Source organism: Mastacembelus armatus, chromosome 3, assembly GCF_900324485.2.
Source record: "Mastacembelus armatus chromosome 3, fMasArm1.2, whole genome shotgun sequence".
Lineage (NCBI taxonomy): Eukaryota > Metazoa > Chordata > Actinopteri > Synbranchiformes > Mastacembelidae > Mastacembelus > Mastacembelus armatus.
In genome coordinates, this window is record NC_046635.1 from 22,897,974 (window position 1) to 22,913,625 (window position 15,652).

The window sequence follows — 15,652 nt, forward strand, 5'->3', positions numbered from 1 at the left end:
ATTTAAGATATTTGTTGAACTTTAACACCATGGGAATCGTGCCAGGAAATCCCCCTGTTCTCAGCCTATACAATTACTGTACATTCTTTTGACAAAAAATGATTACAACCATACAAGTAGTAAGACAGGTTCTTCCTTTCTAGCTTATATCTAGACATGCTACTGCAAAGGAACAACCTGCAGGCTTCCTTTGTCCTGTATCCTCACAATGGCAACCCCAATATGCTGATCTTAGGCTGGTATAGTGTTTCCCAGAGTCAACTTCGTAATTTAGTGTGTTAGCATTTTAAGATTTACCAGTTAGCAAAAAAGACAAAATTTCCACCTCATGATGTCAGAGGCTCACTACATTGAGTTCATCCTATGGGTACAATGAATATTTGCACAAGATTTAATGGAAATCTATCTTAAAATAATTTATGGCTCATCAATTAAGAGAATTCTGCTTTTTTGAATTAAGAGAAGTCTTAAAGCAATATACAATTTTTCAACAGGATTTCAATTTTTAATTAAACAGCACTGTAATATACCCTGTCTATGTGAAATTTATTTTAGTTTTTGTAATGTGTTGCATATGTGTTGATTATGGGGATTCTGTATCTTATTTGACTTAAAAGTGAACAAAATAAAAAGCAATACATATACACATTGCGGATGAAGTCCAATGATTTGCATGAAAAGCAGAAGTGGTCTGCAATATGATATGTGTGTACAGTGCCATTCTGATATAGCTTCCTGGACAGTTTCACACTTATTTTTAATTTTATTGTTTCAGGAATTTTCTCCAAAAACTATGTATCAATCAATGCAAATAAAGTCTAGAACATGTTGATTTACACAGGAAACAGATAACACGACGCTGCTACCACTTGATCTGGTAAAATACATCTTCAATAAGAAACTAAATGCCTTCAGAGTATTTGTTGGCAAGCTCTTCTTTCTTCCCTTCCTCCCTCTTTTTCTCACTCATTGTCTCCCCCTCTTTCTCTCTCCGCATGGTGCTTTGTACACAAACTGGAGCACTGTATGGCATGTGGTACAGGGAATGAGTCACACTGCCCACCAGCTGTGAGCCTGGCTTGACACTGGGGAGGAGTAAAGATATTTCATGCAGGTCTGGCAACAGCCAACAACACTGGTGTGGGAGATTTACAGGGTTATTAGGATGGAGGCCAGCAACATGCTACGAAAATGGACTTGAAGTGTAGCTTACAGAGAAACACTGAGATGACTGCAATTATAATCATCTGAGCTGAACACCAACATATGCCTTTGTGCTACAAATCAACATCAGTGAAACCAGTGAAAATTAACTCTGGACCCACATGCATCCAGCTATTCCTGCCTGATAGAGTTCCCAGTAGATCAGTAAGAAAAGAAAAAACACAGTAGTTGATTTTTACTGTAGTGTGTAGGCCAGGAGCCGGACCACAGCCACCACTGAGGACGCTTAAGTCATGTATTTAGCATTGTTTCTTAGACCATGGGGGCTTTAACCACCTGAGTGGGAGTTTGAACATCACATACCAAACTTGAACAGTTGTTAAGCCTGTTTAGATCATTGTTTGGAGTAAATATTCTAAAATGTTACTATTTTAGCCCAAAAAATGGAGACAAACTGGTTTAGAGGGTTACACGATATAAAAACAATGAATTATTATTATTCCTGTAGCAGGCAATGCCACACAGAAATAATTTTTGCCTAATCTGAGGTTTTGTTACCACTAATAGCTTTCAATCTAGAACTTCACCTATGCCTATATTTGGCACCAAATTACGTTATTCCTCCTCTCTGGCACACGCGCCACCTGTGTACTGCGCACAACCAGACGCTGAAATCCAATTATCCAATTAGTGGCCTTAGAGAAGGGGTTGTCCTTGGCACAGCTTTTTTTCCACTTAGACAAGAACACGTGCATTTGTCTTCCTACTTAGACACATGTAAACGGGCCATACGCTAAAATACCGTGACACTCCGTGTGGCTGACATAAAGAGAAACAGAAATATGCACGCCTTAGTGAACGCCTTCATGCGTTGTCTCTCCTTCCTCTTACCTCCCTCTTGGCTTTGTGTCAGCTTTTGCTTGTGGGTTGGGAATGAGTGCGAAGAGACGCTGTCGCGGCCCAATCCCAGAGCTCGTTTCAGAAGCAGAAAGCCTCTTACATATGAGGAAGTAGCAGCAGCAGCGGCAGTACTAGAAACACAAGGAGGATCCTGTCCGTCGGTCTCACCAGGTCCAGGCTGCGTCTCGCTGGCTGCTACAAGCCCCGCTGCTCCTCAGGGCCCTCCGTCGGGTCGGATTTGGATCAGGGGTCTCTGGCGAGCCGTGGAGCGCGTCCTCGGAGCCCCCTGGGTCCTTCTCCGCCATCACTGGTGCCCGAAGAATCGTCGAGCAGCTTTACGCACCCCGTATCCTGTCTGTGCCTTCGAGTCGAGCAAGATTAATACCTTCCAAGGAGGCGCTGCTGCTGCTGCTGCTGCTACTACAACCGAGAAAGGGAAGGGAGCGGCTGGACGCACCTTTACTTATTCGAGGAACATGAGTGAGTCCGCGGGGATCCCCAATCCGAACCCCGCGGAGTGCGCCTCAGATGCGTCAGCGGAGCAGGGCATCGATGAGGTAATCACCGTGGATCAGCGCACGCAGGAGATGGGAACGGTGACGATAACAGTGGCCATTCAAGCGGCAGAAGACGAGGAGCCCGAGGAAGTGTCACCCAATAATATTGACTTCCTCGGTGGCAGCTGTAGTGAGGACGAAATCGGAAGACATGAAAAATCAAGGTTTGTCTCGATAGAGTCGATGTTTTCAGTTCTAGTTACTTTCACCTTTACTTCACGTTTATCAAATGTTTTTTTTTTGTTCAACAAATGAATAAAGTGTATTCCCCAGATAAAGATACACACTGGGTTCAGTTAAGACGACTGGATGAATGAAAAACACTTCGAGTCTGTTTCTGCGTCGGGTTTCATAGTAGGCTGCAGTTTTGACCCGTAACTTCAGATGGTGAGATGCCAGCACATGAGCAGCGTGGATACAACATTGTTTAGGCTTCACTGAAAGAATGTCAGGTGTCCAGAGAGAGACGCTGTTCACATGCAGCCATACTCCTGACAGGTGTGTGTTTGTGTGTGTGCGCGCTCTCACAGAGGCAACAAAAGACGGTAAACACATTGCGCGAGAAGGGCAATTGATGGGCGTGTAAGTCCTCACAGACCTGCTTGAGGGATATTATTATATCCTGGCTGAGACGCCGAGGGGGTGGGGTGTCTAAACACCTGTAAGGCAACATTGTAAAACCTGAAAGAGGGAGATTGAGGAATGGTGCCTTCACTGTAGTCTAATTCCCCTGCGTCATGCCCTGCTATTTTTATCCTCTGGCCTATAAGTTCCCTGCTCGGACTACTTGCGCAAAAGGGTGAGTCAGGGATAGAAAGGCCAAAAGAGAAAATTGATCCTATATGATAAGCGTTTCAGTTTACTTGCAGGACGCACTTTTAATGGTTCTCAGGCACAAAGAGCTTCAGTAACCTGTGCTGACATTTGCTTTGTGGCACGTTTTTATGCACGACGTGTTGTAAGATCACCATCTGATGAGAAACTGCTTTAAACTTACAGAAGAACGTGCAGATGATCAGATGTCTGGCCAGGTGGGTGCTACACCTAAGAGTCCTGCAACATTCTTGCAGTGCACACAGGTCATACCATTGAACTTAGTCTACTTAAAGCAGTTTCTGTGTCCTACATCCTTTTTTTTTTTTTTTTTTTTTTTTTTTTTAACTTTCAGTTTAAGTATTCCTGTGGATGCAGTGATTGTACTGGCTTCTTACCTGAGGTTGTCAGGGTGAAGTTCTGGGGAAGCTGTAAGCTGTGCGGTCAGCCAGCTGGAAAGCTGTTGACTGAGGGTGTGCTAGGGAGGAGGCTAGAGGTGGTGATGAGTCATCCACAAAATTTCATTCAGACCCTCACTCTAATCCGCAGGGCCACCTGACTGCGCTGTTTCATGGCTGAGATGAAACTGTGCCAGAAAGCCTCATCAATGCACTGTTGGTACCAGTTTTTCTAAAATGTGTGATGTTGATGTGGTGAGCCACCATATTCTGTGTGGGAGGGAGGGCCTGTCACTCTGTGCCCTTCAGATGGCAAGGTCTTGGCAGTTGCAGGATTGGTGGGACACTAGTGTCCAGGTCTGGCACAGAGACCTGGTGACTATAGCTGGAGAAACGGCCTCTTCAAATGCTGCGTGTAAAATCTGAGAGGAGAGATGCAAACACATCCTTTTTTTTCCCCTTAGCATGCAGATGGAAATTGCAAGATGATGTGTTCCTGCCAACAACTTGTAAGCCTCTGGCTTATTGTATTAATGAAGGTGAAATGTGTAGCAGTTGTAATGTTGGCAGTTTAAGATATGAAAAAGTCTTCTAATAATGAGGCATGTTGTTCACCTTCCTACACACAGTGGTGCTGGGACCAGTGGTGGGGAGCTGGAGGAGGAGAGCTGGCAGCCCCCAGATCCAGAGCTCATCCAGAAGTTGGTCGCTCAGATTGAATACTACCTGTCGGACGAGAACCTGGAGCATGACGCCTTCCTGCTCAAACATGTCAGACGCAACAAACTTGGGTTTGTCAGCGTCAAGTTGCTGACCTCATTCAAAAAGGTAACCATAGCTATAGGGCGCTTGGGGATCATCTGGAAACGCAATAGGAAATAGGTGGAATTCCCTGTATAGATAAGTGCACACAAAGCTTTTGCTAATATAGACAAAAATATACACCACATGATAAATAACCCACTTTCAGTGGGCTTATCATGCTATAGATTGATTTCCTGAGCTGCTAGCCAGCCGAGCAACCTTCAGCCACAATCAGTTTGCTGTTCTAAAATGGGAACCTGGACAAAGCGCCAAGCTTGCCATTTTTAATTCCCAGTGATGCAGAGGCTTGAGAATTGAATAGCAGTAACTGGCTGTTGGAGATGCAGCGATATTCTCACATTCATTCACAACAGCTGGTGTTACTTTAAGCTCATGCATGCAGATTTGCAGGCTTGAGTGTGGGGTTTTTTTTTTTTTTTTGTTTTTTTGTTTTTTTGTACCAGATTATGCCACAAGTGATGAGTCCTCACTCATTTTTAATACAAACATGAATTCAAATGAGGTCAGCAGCACTAAGATGACACATGGCAAGCAATAATAGAGTAATGTGGGGAAGCCAGGATGTTTGTCTGAATCACATATTTCCATCAGTTTAGTTATTTGTTCAGGAAGTGTAACTTAAAAGAAAGGTATATAGGCTGGATCAGGTTGTCAGGTAAGTCTTTCTTTAAAATAAGTAACTCAAGTGAAACTGTTGCAGTTATTCTGACCTAATTATTATGAGGCCCTCTTAAACCACTCGGCATCTAACTGATGTAACATAATGTATGTCTCTTTGCAGGTGAAACACTTGACTCGTGACTGGAGAACAACTGCCTATGCACTCAGACACTCAAAGATACTTGAGCTGAACGATGAAGGGCGTAAGGTGCGGCGTAAATCTGCAGTGCCAGTCTTCGCTAGCGAGTCATTGCCTAGCCGCATGCTGCTGTTAAGTGATTTGCAGAGGTGGCCAGAACTTGCTGCTCTCACCAAAGAAAATGGAGGCAGTGAGGGAGGAGCCACGCAGCAGGAGCAGCTGATGAAGCTGTTGCTGAAAGCGTTCGGAACGTACGGTGCCATCGCCTCTGTCAGAGTCCTGAAGCCTGGTAAGGACCTGCCAGCTGACCTGAAGAGGTTGAGCGGCCGCTACACTCAGTTAGGCATTGAGGAATGTGCCATTGTGGAGTTTGAGGAGGTGGAAGCTGCTGTTAAAGCCAATGAAGCTGTGGGGAGTGAGGATGGAGGGTCCAGCTCACTGGGGTTAAAAGTTGTCCTGATAGGAACCAAGCCACCCAAGAAAAAGGTACCCAAAGAACGACCACGTGAAGAGGGGGGGATGCGCAAAAGTCGCTCGCTCAACAGCAGAATACGAGAGCTTCAGTATCATGGGGAGGACTCGGCCTGCAGCTCCTCAGAGACTGAGAGCAACCCTACATCCCCTAGGCTGGCCAGGAAGTCTCAGTCCTGCAACAAGCTCAGCCCCACCACCGCAGGAATCAGCTTCCAGAACAATCACCTGAGTCCTAGTATGTCCCCGCGTAATAGCCCCTGGTCTAGTCCCCGTGGCAGTCCCTGTCCTCAGCGCAAATCTCCTCATTCCAACAAGTCTCCTTTAGCCAGTGAGGGCAGACTGAGTCCTGAGCCTGCACGCCGCTGGGCAGACTACTCGTCAGACAGTAGCCTTACCCCTTCAGGGAGCCCATGGGTTCAGCGACGCAAGCAGGTAGCATCTCAGGAGAGCAGTCCAGTCGGCAGCCCGATGCTGGGTAGAAAGATCCAGAATGCTGATGGCCTGCCTCCCGGCGTAACGAGGCTGCCAAGGGGTCCTGATGGAACCCGTGGTTTTCACTGTGTCACTGTGGCCGAGAGAGGAAAGACTGCTGCTACTCAGACTTGATATGTGGAGCTTCCTTATGCATTCCATGTCCCCAGAAATGAAATGATGTATTGGAGATTTGAGATGTTGGCCATGTTGCTCAGCCCTCACCCCATATTTGGAGACTGTGTAGATATATTTTTGTTCAGTTTTCAGTCTGTTACATTTTTATGTTTTGAGTTACCATGGTTACATTAGTAATTGACTAATGGAAATTTAAGTGAATGTAAATTGATATTCCTTTGAGGGAGAACTTTACATATGCCACTGCAAAGGACTGTCACCGCCATTGCTGTCTAAACTTGTTCGAGGCATAAATTTCACTTTTTTTTTTGTTTTTTTTTTTTTTTTTTTAAAAAGGAAAGATGTTCTGTCTTCTGTGTAAAAGCTCACAACATTGTGGATGGTGTATAGAGGCATAAGTGGCATAGGCACATGGACTTGATAGATATCATCATATGCCTTTTCTGTATTTGTCTGAGTTTCATTTTTACATGCTATTTAAACTTAAGCCATAAATTGCCCCATTGCCATAAAGGTTTTTTTAATTTTTGTATTTTCAGTATGCTTTGGCACTTAGTTGCAATCTTTTTGCCTTGCCCTGTAAATGTTAATTTCTTTTGAGTACCTTCTTTATTTATTTTTAAGCTTATTTTTATTTTTTTCTTGGGCATACTTGTTAGTCAGTCTAAGCTCACTGTGGTTTGAGGGACATTTGGGTCAGGCAGAGTAGATGCTTACATTCTTTACATCTGACCTGGGGAATTTGTACATTGCAATTCCTATTGTAAAAATAAATCACAGAAATTGCAGTTGGCCTCACTTCTTTTTCTTTTGTTTGTACATGTTGAGGTGGTTGACTGTCTGCAATAACGCTGATCCAATCGTATTTGTTTCAATATGTAAGTAAGAGCAAGTGAGATACTGCTGCCTTGCCAAGACAGTCGAAGCGATTTCTGACTTGGAAGTCAGATCTGGCACACTGCTTCGTTTTAAAATCAATTGCGCAGATGGGAGGATAAGTGAGTTGATAGATTTTTATGCTATCTCAGCCCTGCAAGAGAAAAGCAAAACTGTAGAACAGACCAGTTACACAATTATTTAAGTAGCCTGTATCTTGGTACATGTAATGAGAGGGTCTGCACTCCTACTGGACTTGTCCATGTTTTCCTTTTACAATGTAGAAACAAGTGAATCTAATTAGACATTTAAATTTTGTCATTGGGCATTTAATGTACAAAATTTTGTACATGCATGTACCTGTGTCACATTCACATACATTTGTGAGGTTTGGCCATCTAGACATCCCCATTCATCCGTTGTCCAAGTTCTATCCACTGCAGGGAGTGAACAGTGATTTTTAAAATCTTGCCAGAGATTCTTTGTTGGATTGAGGTTTGCGGAATCTGAATTGGCCTTTGGATAATATCTTTGTTATGAAGAGATTCCTGTCTAGCTTTATGGTTAGGGTTGTTTAGCTCGAAAATGAACACCATTCTTTTGCAGACGGCAAGTTGGTTTGTTTTTGTTGCTGCCCTTTCATACCTTTTTTTTTTTTTTTGGTGCTGCTGTGTCTCCACAGCATGACGCAGACTTAATTTGAGGATGGTGTATTTCTGTTTGCAGTATTTGAGTTAAGTGAAACGCTGAGCTTCATAACATGGACACGGCACATACACGGTTGTACAGTGTGTCCATCTCAGCTGTAAAACCCTGCTGCTCCTTTAGGCCTCTTAATGGCTGATCACTAATGCTGTTCTGACATGGATGTCTTTTTTTTTTTTTTTCCCAAAATCAGCAATTGAGGGACATTCAGTCATGACAAGTTTCAATATGTTTGCTGCAAATTTGTTTAGACATTAATAAAATAGCTAGCAGCTATAATGCATTTCATATATAGGTGTATGTAGTTATCATGCCCTTAACACACAGCTGATCTTCATTCAAGTAATTATCTGCCTTTTAAAAAGCTCTGCTCTAGTAGTGCTGACTTGTCCAGAATGTCATAGAAAAGGACATGGACAATTACGCTGTCTTGTATATTTGTTTTTAATTTAGATCATATTGTAGAGTTTTCATTTTGTCATTTTATGTCCTATTAGAATCGAAACAAGTGAATTGCTCGATTGTGATTCAGTGACAACAAAATGAGAAAGTCCAGGAGCGGTTAATACTTTTTATAGGCACTGTGATATGCGCAGTGTCCTCAGGTGGTATCAAATGCTTCTTAGCAACCCTCCAAGTGTGAGAAAGAAGCACAGTTGGATGTGCGGTTCACTTATTCTAATTTATGTGGTTGCAGCATTCTGTTTATCGAACTTTTGTTAGAGATGCTATCTCCTGTAGGAGGGAACATAACAGGAGAACACAAACTGTTACAGTGATGGATACAGAGGGTCGAAACCAGTGCTCCAAAATTCAGAGCTGTTATGGGACTTGCGTAACAGACGAATGAATAAACTTTTGTTCTCCTCTTTGTATGATCAGCAATTCAAAATCAAGAAGTCGTGATACCATCTGTGTTTAACATAATATTTCGTATCATTCTAACACTGAATAATGACTGTTCGGCATAAGTATGACAAAATTAAACCATTATCCTCATAAGATGAAGCTCTGTAAAATTAGCTTTACTCACAGCAGACGGGAATATCATAGGGATAATAGCAAAACCAAATACCGTTAAGGCAATTATTTGTAATTGAGCAGTCGCCATTGATGTATGAAGAAAACATCATTTAGTGCAGTAATTCAGCTTTTACTTGAATTGCTTTTTGCCAGACGTAATTTGTAATGTATGGACATCAGACTACAGCTACTAGGCAACGGAGTAAAAGTTTGCAGTTTGTGTGCTCAGCGTCACACAGGTTAGGATCTTGTATCATTGCGAGCTCAGCTTTTTGTTTACTATTGAACCATTTTTATCATTATCATAAAGTTTTAATTCCATTTACCATGGAATCATTTGCTTATTTTTCAGTATGTTTTAAATGTTATGCCCACAGTGTAAGAAAAACTATTCATGCCTGCACCTAGCAATACAGTACATTTAAGGCAACGTGAGGTCAGGGAGTCAGTAACAGCAATCATAGGCAGCAGCATGTGGATGCAGGAATACAAAGCCTTAAATTACAGATGGTGGAAAAAAGTGAAGAGAAAAAAACAACATAAAAAAACACTGTAGAGCATTTTAAGTATTTTCAACTCAAACACCTGAATTGGTCAGTGGGAGGGAGCTGTAGTGTCACATTTGAGGAACTAGAATTAGGGGGTAGTACATTTACAACAGGCTTTGAAAAGCAGCCATTTGGGGGAGGAAAAAAAAAAAAAAAAAAAAAAAAAAATCGACAAAACGAGAACTTGCAAAAAAAAGGAAATTATTTTTTCCCTGGTGTTTTTTTCTTAAAACCGTGTCATTTTGTTACATGAGCCCATTTCCATGAATTGTGGAGTGAAATAGTGCTGTTGTAAAAACTAGGGCTAAATGATTTACTGAATGAACTTTGAACAAAACAAAAAACTGCAGCAAATATATTTCAGTGGGACAGTAACAAAGGCCATAAACCAGCACTAGTTTATGAAAGAATGTTAAGCCACTACATTAACCGTCTGTCACCAGCTATTGGGTAAAATAGGCTACTGGCACGACTCCCTTTGTTGATATGGAGAGAAAGCAAACATCTGTGACCTCAAATAATCAAGCTCTGAATTACTGTCAGAAGCTGCCGGGAGACCAGCATCCAAGTAGAGCATCAAAGCACATGGCTTTGTTAAACAAAATGTGTCCTACTTGCGTTCAGCAGAAGAAAAAGCTTTGTTCAAAAGACTCTGGAAAAATGTTGCTTGCCTATAAAACAGTAGTCATTTAGTTTCAGCTCCTGCTCATCTTTTGAATTTTAGAAATGAAATATGCAGGTTTTCAGCATAAAAATGGTTGTTAAATTTGCAGTTTGCTTTTTCAACTGGATACTTCATATGCCTTCAAAATCTATAGGTCTTACTATAAAACCTGTTCCCTAGAACAGTGTTGCCCCATTATACTTTATAGTGTAAACCAAGGAGTAACTCATTTAATTTAGCCATGGTTGAACAATTAGATAAACACAGTATGAGATACTTCTCAGTTTTATTTGTGTAACTTAAAAATTATAATTTACAGTTCCATCAAATGAAAGTGACCTGACAGTGAAAACAGACAACATATATACTTGAAGTCAGAAGTGAATCAATTTGTGCCACGGTCTGGAAGAAAGGGCTTTAGTACACACATTTATTACAATGTGAGGGTTTAAAATAAAGCTGAGGAAAAACACTATTTAAATGCACCAAGCATCTCTCAGAATCTCCACAATGAGAAACCACAAGTTACTGTAGTTTTCTAGTTCAACACAAGTGTTTCAATATTTACCATGTGCAAACATACTATGTTAAGAGATTTTTACCTGTGCATTTCTCAGAAATAGAGACTACATGTATCAGTATGTGATGGCAACAATCATAGTTCTTCTAACAGACCAGGGTCTCGTTCATGGAGCCCTTGGGGTAACATTCCTACAGTTGTGGCCTGCACTGCTGGCATAGAGCATGCAAAATAACCACTGAATTCATCCACAGGAGCAACTACTTTATCTGCTGTCAATTAAATCCTACACTGTACACATGTCCTGCATTTTCTTGCTTCCTTTTGGGACGTAAATATTGCTGTTCACATCTATCGCCTCTGGTGTCATCACAGAAGACTGTGTAGCCATGGCTACCATATGACCTCCCCCAGTGATACATTTACCTTGAGACAAGCTCTAAGGTGACAGGAGGTCTGTGAAAGCAAACCTCCACAGGACATCAACCCTATCTGTATATCAGCATGACAGAGCTTAACAACAAGTTAAGTAAAACCAGACAGACAAACAATTACCAGCTCCCCATCCCCCTTCACAGCTCAATCTGCAAAATCCCAACAGGAGACAGACGCAGAATGATTGGGATTGATCTCATGGTTGTGTGGGTAGAGTTACCATTGGTGAAATGAGGAAAACACTTCCCGCCTGTTAGCAGATGGGATGAGGACGTGTTGCACAGCGAGCTTGGGCAGGCAAACGTGCTAAGATGACAGCGTTTGAGAACTTCAGTCTTTTAGAGAGGAAAGGGAAAATGGGCTAACTCATCAGCCATGTCTCCAGACCTTTGCTTCAGATGTAAAGAGAACCGTCAGCGGGTCCTACGTAGCCAACCCCAATTAGAAGAACATCTATTAAAGTCCAAATACCAAGGCCTCCAAAGCTGAACAGTTTGCCCAAACCCTCTCTCCATTGGCCCAGATAAAAACGATCTGCTCCAAAACCACCAAGAGTGATGCTACAGAAAGAGAGAAGAGGAAAAACTGATAAAACTGTCAAAATTGCTGTTGGATCACAAATTTAGACAGAAAAAAGGACAGTGTGACAGTTAAAATGGAACCAAAGCATGAATGCTGCAGTTGCGTGGCATGTGCGGTAACCACTGAGCTACTAAGATCCTTCTAAGAAAGGATTTCTCAGAATATTTCTATCATCATACTTCTAATGGTGGCAGGTTTACCTGAGTGCTAATGCTGTTGACCATTTGTATCCTCCAGTCCAATTGCAAAATAACCGTTTCTGAAAACGTCTTCTACCTACAGAAGGAAAGAAAATGGACATTTTAAGGTGATCTTGAGCTTAACATTTCCCAGAGTAAGCAAAGCCAAAAACACAAGAGGTTTTCAGAAAGACAAAACAGCAGGTGTGAAATACGCTGCACTTAAAGGCTATGAAAAGATTTAAAAACATTCACAAACAATATTTTGCTTCATAAAATATTTTGTTTTGGTTTTGTGTTTTCGTTCAGTTTTTTAGCCTGCAAAAATGTATCTAAGCTCAAGACTGATGCACTAAATCTTCTAAAAACAGGGATTTTCCAAAACTGTAGGCAGAATTTCTTGAATTTCTTTCAAACTTTTCATGACTTGACTGAACACAACTTCTGGGATGAATTTTTCTGGGAGGAACTTAGTTATCCTAAAAAAGCATCTGAAAAGATGAACAAAGCTGGAATCAATCAAAATTACCAACAAACTAAAAAAAAATATATTTCTGGCAGATGAATTGCTTTAAAGGGAACAGAATCACTTGCGCATGTCAAAAAGTTATATTTTAATCCACATAAATGCACATCTTATCAGCTCTCTGTACATGTAAACTGTGAAGTTGGAATCTCTACAAAACTATTTCAGTTGGAGAGAAGATATATTATCATTGTAACTGCAGCTATGGAATGGTTGATAGGGTAATGGTAGGGTGGTGGCACAGTGAGAAAAACAGCAGTAGCAGGCACAAACACTACGGTAACAGTGAGAGGGAACTTAACGAGCTTGTAGGAAAACAAGTGACAAGTGTGCTTTCAACATATCTTCTTGGTACATCTTCTCCATTCCTCCCTTGTTTGTTTTAGGCAAAAGGTTATGTTAAACTGGATGAGAAAAATATGTAAAACTCCCCTTTCCAATATAACCATATCTACACAGTGCATTTAACTGAGACAGTTACCAAACTGAAAGGACAATAATATTGCAGGCTTTACAGCAGGGTGTTTCCCATACCTAAACAATGTACGTGATCTAACACATCACAGGTGGCATTGTAGCGTTTCCGTGGGCAGGAGACTGTCATACAATTGGTGGAGTTTGAACAGCGGTACTGGGATGGATCCAGCTGCCAGCAGAACTGACAGGTGATGGAGAGGGAGAAGCTGGTTTGCTGTTGTCCTGACTCTCCCTGCAAATATAAAAAACCTCAGGTTAACACTATACAACTATTTTTAAAAAATAGCTATTTCTTACAAGCATTAATTCTATCACATCACATCACTATTTGTTGTAAGATGACTCGACAAGAATCACTGAGGCAGCTTCCAGTTTCATAGCTGACAAAAATGCTACAATTAAAATTTACCTTACTTTGCCATGTGTCCTGTCTTTTGTTGTCAATTAGTTACAGAAGGTATAAAAGGATAAATGCAGCATAAAGCTATCGCAAAATTAACTTTTACTTACAATACAGTGAACTCCTTTTTTGGTTTTACAAGTGAAAGAAGCTGGTTTCCCATAGGTGCAGTTGTACTGGTAGTTGCAGTGAATGCAATCAGCTGGCAGGCGACTACACAAACCCCCACTAGGACACTTAGTAGTGTAGTTCTCTTCACTGGCAGGGGACACTACAAAACAGCAGACAGTTACAAGAGTCCTCCCAGATCCTGCTATAATAATAAATCTTACAAAGTCCTGGTGCATGTTAATTTGATCACTTCATGTCTAGGAGTGGCAACAAGTTTTGTGACTGCATGCATACCTCTGAATCTCTTGCCAAATTGGGAAACAAGAAAGTGGGGTGTAAATTACGGACTTCCCCCAACAAAAAGCAGGGAACAAGCAAGGAACCTGATTGCACCTGATTGCCTGCTAGTCAGCAAAGGAAAATTACTGATGCTTTGTTAAAAAAGTCATAAGTCTTCAATGCCTTGAGAACACAGGAACCACAATTCTCTGTGTGAAAGCAAAATATATTTTTGGTTGAACACAAAATATAAACGTCATTTCAAAGTGGGCCAATTTTATCAGCGAGAAGTGCTGTTTCTCTGATTTCATTTGTTTTTAACTTTTAAAAAAATGTGCAGCTTCTTGTTAGGGCTTGTTATTTTGGTCATCTGATAACACCATTCTTGTGACGGGGGATCTTGAGACTAATCCAATTGCACAAATGTCAGCATGTAAACCAAACAATTACCTAATACATTTCTGCTATATCATATTTTAAGACTCCTCGACTTTAATATATATTATGTCTAATGTTGGTTTACCTGAGGATGAAGCAGGGGCCACTGGGCTGGTGAAAGCAGGTCCCTGTTGGGCGTCTCTAGTGTAGGGGGGCTCCTGGTCCACATGAGGAGAGCTCAGATATCCTGACAGAAAAGAAACCAGTACACATAGGACCCGATTCCAACTGAGTCTTCTGTGGTATATAACACTCCCTTTAAACAATAACGTACTGAATGCAGAAAAATGGCATAATAATGAACAATAGCTAGCATTAAGGCTACACACACTCGTTATTAGTTGTTACGAGACAGACACGCCAGTACCATAAGGGATATGTCGCCCGTACAAATGTGGTTATTTTAATTCTTTATTTGAATAAAACTTTTAATGCTAACGCTGAGACAGCTTTTCACGTCACCGATGCGCTAACCAATGTTAGCTAGCGAACCTCCTGCAAATTATCAGCGGTAGTTAATTGTTTTCTCTCATAAACTGCAAATGAAACACTAAGCAATAATACACACAGGCCTATTGGTTGTTTGACATAACGTTACAGCTATTAAATCAAGTTAAAACCTTGCTCTTGTTGTTAAATAGATGTGCTAACGATACAGGTAGCCCGGCTAGTTAGCCAGGTAACCTAAACACTAACTCAGAGGGAGGCTTAAACGTTTGTATAACTACAAATCCCAACACCAGTGTGTGTAAGTGACTGTAACAGCCTCCATAAACATACCGTTAACACACTGTAAGACCAGGTCCATGAACAACACCACAATAATTCCGTAGGTTTTGAAGCACAGTCCTCGATCCGGTCTCCATCTGTGACAGACAGCCGCCATTGTTGCTACAGAAAGAGGCGAAGCTGCGTTCAGGTCATGTGGGAAGAAATTTCACTGTCAGGGATCCACTGAAATTCTGTATCAAGCCGGATATGTGGCTGTTTCAGATTAAATGTAATGTTTCTAAACCTCTGTAGGCAACACTGTCCTGTCATTAGGAATCATGGGAGAAACTGCCTGACACTATGGTATGTTCCTTATGTGTCAATACGTGTTGTATGAAGATGTGGATATGCATGATCAATAGATAAATACAATCACTGCCACTGACAAATGGCAGTGGAAAGTGGCAGTCACTGTCACTAAAACCTATACAGCTCTCTGAAATTATTGGCTTAAAGCATGTGCTCTGTCTTACATCATTGCTTTGGAATAAGTGCATTTGTCAAGCATGAGAAATTCCTGGAACCTTGCCTTTCTCTACAAAATGATCCCGTTGCTTTTTATCATGAAATCCAACTCCA

At 41.4% G+C, this 15,652-nt stretch overlaps 2 protein-coding genes across 2 annotated transcripts; one reads left to right on the forward strand and one right to left on the reverse strand.

The window, feature by feature from the left end:
• The first annotated feature begins 937 nt into the window (after positions 1 to 937).
• larp6a (La ribonucleoprotein 6, translational regulator a) lies at positions 938 to 7,327 on the forward strand. Its single transcript, XM_026293722.1, has 3 exons — positions 938 to 2,785; positions 4,462 to 4,660; positions 5,439 to 7,327. Exons 1-3 carry the CDS (start codon positions 2,007 to 2,009, stop codon positions 6,534 to 6,536), a joined length of 2,076 nt encoding a protein of 691 aa, XP_026149507.1. The 5' UTR covers positions 938 to 2,006; the 3' UTR covers positions 6,537 to 7,327.
• A 3,297-nt stretch (positions 7,328 to 10,624) lies between these two features.
• On the reverse strand, positions 10,625 to 15,233 carry tm2d3 (TM2 domain containing 3). The gene is made up of 6 exons (XM_026294495.1): positions 15,083 to 15,233; positions 14,388 to 14,489; positions 13,585 to 13,745; positions 13,132 to 13,306; positions 12,093 to 12,168; positions 10,625 to 11,870 (listed from the first exon to the last, which is right to left on the reverse strand). Exons 1-6 carry the CDS (start codon positions 15,186 to 15,188, stop codon positions 11,705 to 11,707), a joined length of 786 nt encoding a protein of 261 aa, XP_026150280.1. The 5' UTR covers positions 15,189 to 15,233; the 3' UTR covers positions 10,625 to 11,704.
• Positions 15,234 to 15,652: the final 419 nt, after the last annotated feature.

What these genes read in the sequence shown, in the direction of transcription:
- larp6a (XM_026293722.1), top strand. Translation starts at nt 2,007, where the DNA reads ATGCACGCCTTAGTGAACGCCTTCATGCGTTGTCTCTCCTTCCTCTTA. An exon ending in GGAAGACATGAAAAATCAAG is followed by an intron (nt 2,786 to 4,461) that starts GTTTGTCTCGAT and finishes TCCTACACACAG; the next exon opens with TGGTGCTGGGACCAGTGGTG. An exon ending in TGCTGACCTCATTCAAAAAG is followed by an intron (nt 4,661 to 5,438) that starts GTAACCATAGCT and finishes GTCTCTTTGCAG; the next exon opens with GTGAAACACTTGACTCGTGA.
- tm2d3 (XM_026294495.1), bottom strand. Translation starts at nt 15,188, where the DNA reads ATGGCGGCTGTCTGTCACAGATGGAGACCGGATCGAGGACTGTGCTTC. An exon ending in GGTCTTACAGTGTGTTAACG is followed by an intron (nt 14,490 to 15,082) that starts GTATGTTTATGG and finishes CTTTTCTGTCAG; the next exon opens with GATATCTGAGCTCTCCTCAT. An exon ending in GGCCCCTGCTTCATCCTCAG is followed by an intron (nt 13,746 to 14,387) that starts GTAAACCAACAT and finishes GCTGTTTTGTAG; the next exon opens with TGTCCCCTGCCAGTGAAGAG.